A 10,047-nucleotide genomic window follows, 5' to 3' on the forward strand; every position below is an offset into this window, starting at 1 on the left:
GCGTGATTGTCGAGAGACAAGTCCAAAAACAAAAGAGGCGCATCAGAGTCAATAAAGAGGCTGGTCTCACGGAAAAACCTGGATGCTAAAACGTGATTGAAATGCGAGTACCTGCAGATTTGTCAAGTTTTGCAGGTCTGTTTTACGAAAATCTGTTGTCGTGTTCGAATCCCATGGACCAGACTACAACGTGATACTTTTTTATTTTATTTTATTTTACTTCATTTTATTTTATTTTGTTTTTTGTTTTCCGTTCTGCACGAGCGCTCGAGCCTGAACGTTATAGACTAGAACGTTATTACCTATTTTTCTTTCTTTTTTGATATTCGATGCTGCAGGACATATGTCGGTGAATCCTTTGGACAGGTGCAGGTGCGAAATGGGTTCCATTAGACCAGTAATATGGTAATTCTTGTTATCTAATGCACGTCGTGAGTCAAAGAGGTCAGAGAAGGTGGTGGTGTTTAGGGTCCACCTTTCCGTGTGATATGCGCCATCATTGGGTCATGTCCTCTTCGCTCCGTCACAAACCGAAGAGCATATGCTTAAGGATGCTTTCGGTTGGTGTATTTCGTTCGAGAAGGTCGGAAGGGGTCCCTTTTGGTTGGGGGGATGAGCAGGAATAGGGAAATCATGTGTCGGTCTTTGCCCGGAACGACATTCTGTAAACGGGAAGGGTGTGCGGGAGACTTGATCGAATTTATTACTTGTTTCCGCGTAGGGCCGAATCCAAAGGGCAAATGGGGGATGATGGCGACAGCTGTCAAAAGTACTCGGTCCGTACACGGTACTAGTCGTTTAAGCAGTCGGATTTGATATTTCTGAATATAAATTTGTAGTAGATACTCTTGTAGACCGACGCCGATACAAAAGACCTTGTAGGCGAGAATAAAGAGGGAAGCATATCCCTACTAGCTCGTCACGAGAATAATCCATTACCCTATTCGACAGCTGGACCGTGAGGGAAAACCTTCAGCCCAGGCACCGATCCGAAGAGGCGACACCAAAGTGACGGGTAAAGGGTTCTTAGTCCGATATACGGAATATGCGAAGGGTAGGGAGCGCCATATCTGACATGTGCAGCCTCTAACATCTTCAGTGAGTAGTTTGATGCTCTACCTAAGTATGTATGGTGACTATTCCTGTACCTCGAATACCCGGTTCCCCCCCCCAAACGACGATTGTCGTAGTCGTCGTACTGCGGGGCTTACGCTTTCGTTTAACGATGTGAACCGAAGGCAGGATGATTACTCGTAGGTACGACTTTGGGCTTCTCGAAATGTGCCAAGCTAACTTCCTATGGCTACACAAAAGTCATTAAAGTTTTGTTTCTCCTGGCTTCCGCATTTGCCTTTTTACCTTTTTTTTTTTTTTTCTAGACTTTTACCTCTTGTGACGTTGAGCGAGTTAAAAAAAATTTTCCCCTTCAGACACAAGGGAAAAGTTTGCATATTATTAAGGAACGTTAAATGTCAAGACTGGAAACGGGATTTGACACCTGGAAGTGAGGCAAGGGAGGGGTTCTAGTGTAAAGTAGGGATATGGAGTGAGAGATCGCCGTGTAGAGGGAATAATTGGAGGGAATAACTAGAGGAAACGAAGGGTTCATTCTTGAAGAACGAAAACTCACCCTTAAAAAAAAAAAAAAAAGAAAAAAAGAAAAAAATTAAAGAAAATTCGCCGGGTCCGATCAGACTCGCATGGCCTGGCTGATCACAAAAAAAAAAAGAACGGAGACCAAAAGAAAGAGAGGGAGGGATGTCGTTGAGGGTTCAATTAATTCTGCTGACCAGCTTCTCTTTGGAATCTTGTAATGTTGCTGCATAAGGCGGGGGTATGGGCATATGATTGGCTGGGCGGGCGGCTGCACAGGTCTTCGAAGTAGGGTCAATAAAAAAATAAAATAAAAATTTAAGAAAAAAATGATATGATATTCTGGGAATATGTCTCTCAGACGTTGAAGCAAAATAAGTATTCATCCCCTTTCCGGGGTATCAATAAAAGACGCTGCTAAAATTACGAACCGTCCTGCATTAGTTATTCGGAGGGATAAATATCAAAATACCCATTCCTTCGAAAAATTTATCGAAAACAGCGGTTTGGTTATGGTAGTTCGGAGTCATCGCGGCAGAACTCTGGAAGTGTGGCTGGGCTTGCTCCTGAAGATCCATCCATGGCCATGGTCGATATCGACGACGGCGGTCATATGGGTTATTGTTTTTCTCACTTTCTGTCTGAGGAGAGGCCAGGGCGGTTGGCTAAGGGTTCTCAGGCACTGATTGCGCCCCGTCAACGCAATAGTCGACTAGGTCAGGGTTGAAGCATTATCTAAACGAAATTGCGCCCTGATCCACGCCAAGCTGCGGCATCGAGTTTGTATTGAAAATATCAAAATGGAGCTTCGATAATGTTAAATACCGAAGGAGACTTTTTTTTTTTTTGGTTATTAATTTGATATTGACGTCGATGTTAATGCGATGTTGGATTGGGAGTAGGAAGCGCCGTGTTGAGGAAGGCGAATCGAATATAAAATCTGGGGGAACATCCAGCCGGTCGGGTCCGTGGTAGCATCGATACCGACGATGCGATGGGAACAAGAAGAGCGATTAATCAGATTCTTGGTGCCTCTTTCTTTTCATTCAAGCCGTGGTTTCCGCCATAGGAAGCAAGGTTGTTTGCAGTGTGTCGTTGAAAACAGTCCACCGACGCCATCTGCATTTCCCATGCCGCTGGGCTCACCTCCACACGCGCCTGCCCTACCCCCAGTCGCTCATATAGTGGGAGGTCCACCTTCCGCCTGTCTATTTTGAACGTGAAACTAAGATGGCCCCACTCATATCATATCGCGGACAGACAAGGCCAATAAGGATTCTTGACACGGTTCAAATTCCGAGAAGCGAAGATGAACAGCACATACTCTAGTAGGGAAGAAAATCACATTAAACTTTTCCGCATGAAAAGGGTTAAGGGATGAAGGGGAAGATAATTTTTTACATACGTACGTAGATATCGTATCGTAATGTGATCTTTCCTGTCCTAGGAGCAAGCCCTAAATGTCTCCGGGCTGGTTGGCTCATCGTCAATCGAAATAAAATGTCAGGTCAGATGCACGAAAGGTATTATCGTCTCGACCTGTCTACTCCACTTTCCCCCCATTAACATGTGCGACACTAAGCCTGTAACGACCCTTATTGTTGTGGAAAAGCCAAAAAAAAAAAAAAAAAAGTATCTGGAAAGGTGACGAGCTCGCATGTTTTTCGACCAACCAGGTGCCCTGTCAGTTTCTTTTTTGGGTTGTCATCACCATGTCGACGAGTGGAAAAAAGGTTGCTTCCCTGTTCACCCATCCTTCTTTCCTTTTTCTTACCTGTTCTTTTGCTTTTCAATTTTGGTGGAAGGAAAAGGCTGGCGGGAGGAAAAAACAGTGGTCACTAAATCTGGAAAATTCGACGGCTAGTTCGGGTACCTCTGCTCGTATATATTGTAACCCTGGCAGCAAGGTATCGACGACTGGCAAGAGTACCAATATGACACGCATGCATAGGACATGTGATGGCTAACAAGACCTTGAATTATTCTTTCTTTGTGAGGAATTCCTCGTTAACGATCCGGCTCTCGCGATATAGGAGCCGGACACCATCTTGAACGGGCAAGCTGCCGCTCAAATTTCTAAAATTTGATCAAATATTAGTGATGAGAGGAAGGTGCATCCGCCAATTTCAATTATGACTGAGGGAGAGTTGCTTTCCTGCTTTTGTTTCTGGGTATTTTCCCTTGAATACTGCCTTTCTTACTCGCTCGGAGGTGCTTTATCAGCGCTGGCGGATCCAATAGAAGGACAATATCGGGTGTTTATGTTTGCCAGCATCTGGACGCTTGACCAGTAGAAGCCGCAGCATTTCCCTTGAGCTCTACATACAGAACACTGCATGCATTAGTAGTGACATCCATTACCTCACCAATGGGAGACGAGATTGTTGCATGGCCGGGCCAAACGTGGGGATGCCTTTTGTTCTGAACCCCTAGTTTCTAAGGTGGTTCGCGTTGACCGGGGGGATACCAGCATTCACATATAGACTTTGGTGAGAAGTGAGGTACCGCATGCGTTGAAGGCGGAGTCGTTCCGAACATTCCTGTCCTTCTCGATCGGGGCTATTTGATACTTGGAGGGCACTCTTTTGAGTTGTAGCGAGACTAAAGTTAGCTCATAGATCTGAGTTAGGCTTCATTCTCTGGAAAGAGGAATGACTTTTTTTTTTTTTTTTTTTTTTTTCCCTTCTGCAGTTCTTTTGCCTTAGAAAAGGCAGACGGGAAAGCAATGACATTATGATATCGTCGTCAGGTAGATGTCAGAAAACACGCAAGAGGGCAACGTTGCCCATCCTTGAACCCCCTCATTTTTGGCTCCATCGCCTCCACCGCGGTCTGCCGGTTGGCTGTGGGACTGACAGACTGGGGCTGGCATGGCATTCGAACCCAACCTTCCCATCGATATAATAATGGGTTTTGAGGGAACCGTAATAATCAATTGACTATCAGAATACTGGTACTTGGAGCCATGAGGAAGCTTGTACCTGCAATGGAGGTGTGCATGTTAATTATGGAGCCGGCCCAATCCTTTCGACGAGATCTCCCACGCAAAAGATGGGGTCGACGTAGTGATGATATGGTGATTCGAGGCCTGGCATCCTGTAGTTCTGACATTATGGGCCTCCGCTCAGCCCGTTTGCTCATTCGTACGTACAGGCATATTACATACATCCACATCCACACCGTCCGTCCGATGTGTGTGTGAGGGTGTGCAGGTCCTCACAGTCCGGTGTAGGAAGTATGTATGTACGTATGTAATGTCCTGAAGCTAATCGAATCACAGGCCCGTCATTTCGTATTGATGGAGAAGGGCCTTTGCTTCTTACATTTGTTTCTTTTTGGTGAACCGACAAGATCGGCTGCCGTCAAGATTTGGGGGAAGTGCAACCTCATTGCTTTTTCAGAGGAGCAGAGAAGAGAGAAGACGGATGTCTCTTAATTTGCTCGTTCTCATTTCTTATTCGTTTGCCTGCTGATTTTCGTGCATTAGCCAGCAGGCTTTGCCCTTTTTTAAAACAAGCAAGAACAGGGAAGAGCAGGAGAACCCACCACGCTAAGCAGGCTTCTTGCTGGCTGCTGCGGTTGCGGTTCCTTAACCCTCTCGACGTGAAGGTGCTGTCACTCGTCTGTTCCCTGCCTGGCCTGCCTGGTCTCTGGCTGCCTCCTGCACTTGCTCTTGTCTCTCCCAGTAACCCACTAGAGTTTTCCATTCGTGCTGCAGTGCACTATCCAGGGTGAAACGGCGGCAGCATCCATCTTCTTTCTCCCACCTCTATGTACACAGAACGGAGTACTCAGTGCACACCACCCACACACCCACGCCCACATCCACTCCCACTCTCCCACTCCGGTCTCGAAAGAGTAGTAGTAACTAAAGAGAAGAGAAGAGAAGAGAAGAGTCCCTGGGAGGAGGGTGGTCAGTTAGTGCAGAGTTACTTGCAGCGGTGGGTGGTCCTGGTACTTACATGCACACACTTACTAGTCCTTAGATAGTGATCGTTAGTGTTTTTGTTTGTGGGAACATTCTCCTCCTCCAATCCTCTCCATCTCCCTAAAACCAAGACCCTTCCCTTTCCCTCACCTCCCTCTTCAACCTCACCTCATCCGTCAACCCCAAACCGCCTCTCTCCCTTTCTCCTACCTCTCACTCCGTGCCTGTGTGTCACCTTGCTGTTGACTGCAAGCTACGACAAACCAAAACCTCAAAACGTTCTTAATCGCTCCTAGTTCTCTCTCGACACGGCTTTGCGCTTTCCCTCGGTTCAATCTCGAAACGGTCTATTCTTGGTCGTTCGTGGGAAACAGTACAAGATCTAAGAAACAGTTTTAAAGGTCGAACCTCGAACTTGTTTATCATCTTTGCACCATCCTCAATATCACAAAAAAGTCCCGGTCCCTTTGAGAACCCATTTACTTGGAGTGCCAACTTGCTTGGGCGATTATACTCGACGCATTCACTGAGTGGAGGGAATTCGGCTTTCTCTTGTTTCTATTTGTTATTATCATCGTCATCACCGGCATCGAATCGACCACTCTAACTGCAATCCTACTACATATATACGATTTTTCTATACAAACAACCACGGACGGGATCTTATACCAGGAGATTCTTCCCACTATCAACATTGGTTCTGGCATCACGGTTTTTTCTCACGGCCACTCTGGTTCGGTAGATTCGTTTAAGCAAAATATATATCTTTTCTTCCTTCTCATCACCTTTCTTCGGTTGTTGTCCTTGCTGCCGCGAGGTCTTTTCTCCCAATAATATCTGCTCGGAAACCCACGCCATCCCTAATCTATACTAATAACTCCTCCCAGCCATCATCTCGCTGCTTGCTGCACCGGATCCAGGATATTACCTCTGCAACTTCGAATCATTCTGATACCCCTGCTGTCTGCTTCCAGTTTGTTTCTTTTTAGTGCATTACTGTAAATTCGCTCTTCTTGCTCATAAGGGTCACCTTTTTTGCCATCGAAACCGCGTACCTCTGAATCCTTTGGGATTGCGAACGGAACAGAACCCTCTCTCTTCGCAGCATCTATTCTCTCGAAATCAATTTCGAATCTTCTCCCGGGTAGTGGAGCTTTTAACTAAGTATTTCCTCTCGGTCCAACGCTTCACTCATCAATCCTTCGGATACCAGTTGCACAGATTTCAAAAACAATCGTTCAACTATTATACTCTACCGAAACATCACAAGAACAAGTTGAAGTCTCGATAGATTGGAAAAGAAACGATTACATCTGTTACTTCACCTTGGGAAACATCGGCGAAATATAACTGGATGCTCGGTCTACAGCACTAAGAGTTTTTCTTTTCTTTCTTTCCTCCTTTCCAACTGACCGTTGGTTTGCCCCGGTCTAGTCGCCTCCCTCTTCGACTCAAACATCTGGTCCACCTTTTGCTTCAGAGCAGGTTTCTCTCACTGGCCAGTCATCTCCTCATTCACGCTCTCTCCCGCACTTTCTCTCGTCTGCCCAATAAAAGCCTCTTGTTTTAACGGATATACCTTTTTTTTTTTTTTTTGTGGTTCCTTTGGTTACGGATCTGGTTCTATCGTTATAGATTTGTGATTTGGTCATCTGTCTTATAGTTGGCTTCTTTTTATTTTTTTATTTGTGTCGATTCTATTTGCTCGTGCATTCTTCGCCTCACGCCTAAATTTTACCCTTGGAAACAGTTTTCCTGGGTAATTTTTCCGGAGTCTAATTAGGAACTGGTAAGTTATTTTTTCTTGCCCAACTCTGGTGGCGAATTTTTGAAGATGACTTCACGGATTGTGGCATCTGGTGTTGCCCACAGCACACCAACATCATCTTCCAACCATCGTCATCTTTTCATCCCACAAGCAGCTCGGGCTAACCCATCTTTCGTGGCTTCCAGCAAAGGCGTGAACAGTACATCGAACTGTTCACCTTCGGCTGTTCCTGTTCGGCTTCTACTTTCATCCATTATGCCATCCTTCTATGCTCGTCCCCCACCGGGACTTCCCATCACCCCTCCGGAATCCATGTACTATCATCAATATGGCATGTACGGCATGCATGATCAAAAGTCTGGATTCGACAGCTACAACCAGATGCAGCAGTATCACCCAGGGTATCGACAGCAGAGTTTGCAGTTCCCACCTGGGCTCGCTCATCCCTCCAACTGCAACACTCTTCCTCCTCTCAACGGCATGAAGTCCGACGAGAATATGCAGTTGCCCTGGAACACCCGCAACGATGCCAAGTCTGCTCCTGCTAAGTCTGAGGAAAAGCCAACTGGTGGTGTCGCTCAAGTGTTGGACTACGAAATCGAGGATATGGCTGAGTTTGTTACCTCAATGGCCATTGGAATGTACGTTGTGTCGACCCCCACTCTGCTAATGGGCAAAACTAACAACTTGTGTAGAATTCTCCCAGGGTCTCAGAGCCAGCAAACCGTCTCGGCCTTCAAGAAGTTTGTTTTCACCATCTTGCAGTCCACCCGCTTGCCTTCCTCCACTGTTATCCTGTCGCTGGATTATTTGTCTCATAGAATGAACAACTGTCCTCCGACTACTCAACATAAGGGGTTGGCTCATCTCTACCGAATGTGCACCATCTCCCTTCTTCTTGCCAGCAAGTTCTTGGATGATAACACCTTTCAGAACCGTTCTTGGGCAGATGTAACCGGACTTCAGGTCACTGAACTCAATCAATTGGAGGCCGACTGGTTGGCCGCGATCGGATGGCAACTCCACGTCGCTCGCCCAGGTTACACTGGATTTGATTCTTGGAAGGCGTCTTGGGACTCGTTTATTAGTCAGAAACAAGTCCATCACGCCCCAGTTCTTACGCCTATCAACACCAATATCATGAACAACCGCCGCCACACTATGTCTTTCACCAACCAAACATTTTCTCCTCAACAGCAACATCCTCAGTCCGCTTTACCCCACGGCTATATTGGTGATCACCTCCGTCAAAGTCAGATGAACGATGGCGCTTACTGGTGTCCTGATTTGACATCTTCCGCTCAGCCATCCCCTCCCTCGTTGGCTTCGTCTGGACCTACTACTCCTGCTTGGGAGTACCCGATCAACAACTGGGGGCATCATTTTGGAGGAAAGCACCAGTTTCCAGCCAGAGTCTCACCATCCCGGATCTCTCCCCCTCTCTTGATGCAGGGATTCAAGGGGGGTTGCAACTGCGTGTCATGCTTCCATACCCGACTCCCTCAGCTGCCAACGCCACCATCGATGTACCCTAACTTCGCTGTTGGTTATGGCCACCAAATCGTTGCCTAAGACCATTCCTTTGACTCCTCACCATAGACATCATTGCGGCGTTCTTATACTAACCAAAACACCTTTGTTCACTTTCGGTCTACCATTCACAGGAGGAGATAAAAAAGCCGGTTTTTTAAATAAAAGTATTTCGTTTTTATCTGGGGTTCTTCTCTTCCACTATCGGAGTTTAATTCTTTCGTTCGAACGGAACGATCTGTTTAATTGCTTCTTTTCTCTGGGTCCCAAGCGCTTTTCTCGTTCTAATATCCGATTTGCCTGCAACGACATACATCTAGACAGTCCGGCGGGATATCAGTATCGAGCGTTATCTTGAAGCCCTTTTTTCCCCCGGTTTTTCTTCTTCTCCATGGTTATTATTTTTGGCTCCGTGCATGATTATGTTAGCGTTTCCTTTTTCTCCTTTTTATTTTTTGTCCCGGTTCTTTTGTAACATTCTATGCGGCGTCCACAGCGATCTTTCGTCTATATTCTCTTCTACTCCTGGGTTTGACGGCGGATCATCTTGGACCATCAGCTCACCCAGTCTTTATAGGGACTCCAGAATACGATGCCCCTTCACTCCCTTTTTCCGTTCCTTTTCTCGGTTTCCGAAAACAAGCCCAAAAAAATACCGAAAATTCATACAAACGGTGGTGGCAAAGTTTCAATATTACCCAACTGTTTCTGTCCCAATTCCCTAATGGCTTTACGAATTCCCTCTGTTTCGGTATTTAAAATCTTGTTTTTTATTCAACTTGTACTCCAATTTGCATCCCGATAAACCAATTGTTGCTTTTACTTTGGCATTCATGAGTGGCTTGTTTCCCCTTTCTTATTTCACTTGTATATTCTGAGCTTTACAGTTTAATCAGGTTTTACTTACGTTCTTTTTTTCTGTTTATTATACCCATGCTCCTTCTGTTCATCTACTTCCTCTTCACATTCTACCTTGTCTTACTGACTGTATGAAATATTTTCCCTTTCCCTTTCCCCTCTTTTTTCCTTTTCCTTTTTAATTAGTCTTCGGGGCAAAACTGAAAAAAATTTCAAGGATTATTGGTGTCAAAAATCTTTATTGCATTTTCGTGGGAATTTCAATTTGTTGTTTTCCTCTGCTTTGCTTGAGGCCTCGAATTATATACTCGTGTTTTCTTGAATATCCTTTGTGAAATTTTCTTTCTCCCTTTCCTTGCTATTCCCCCTT

The 10,047-nt window shown here is 45.6% G+C and overlaps 1 protein-coding gene across 1 annotated transcript; it reads left to right on the plus strand.

Moving 5' to 3' along the window:
- Positions 1-7,355: 7,355 nt before the first annotated feature.
- Positions 7,356-8,861, plus strand: AOL_s00054g95 (uncharacterized protein; the record flags this gene model as incomplete). Its single annotated transcript, XM_011121411.1, has 2 exons — positions 7,356-7,930; positions 7,985-8,861. 2 exons carry the CDS (start codon positions 7,356-7,358, stop codon positions 8,859-8,861), a joined length of 1,452 nt encoding a protein of 483 aa, XP_011119713.1.
- Between the last annotated feature and the right edge of the window lie 1,186 nt (positions 8,862-10,047).

The sequence above is a fragment of the Orbilia oligospora genome (assembly GCF_000225545.1).
Source record: "Orbilia oligospora ATCC 24927 unplaced genomic scaffold scaffold00054, whole genome shotgun sequence".
Taxonomy (NCBI): Eukaryota; Fungi; Ascomycota; class Orbiliomycetes; order Orbiliales; family Orbiliaceae; genus Orbilia; species Orbilia oligospora.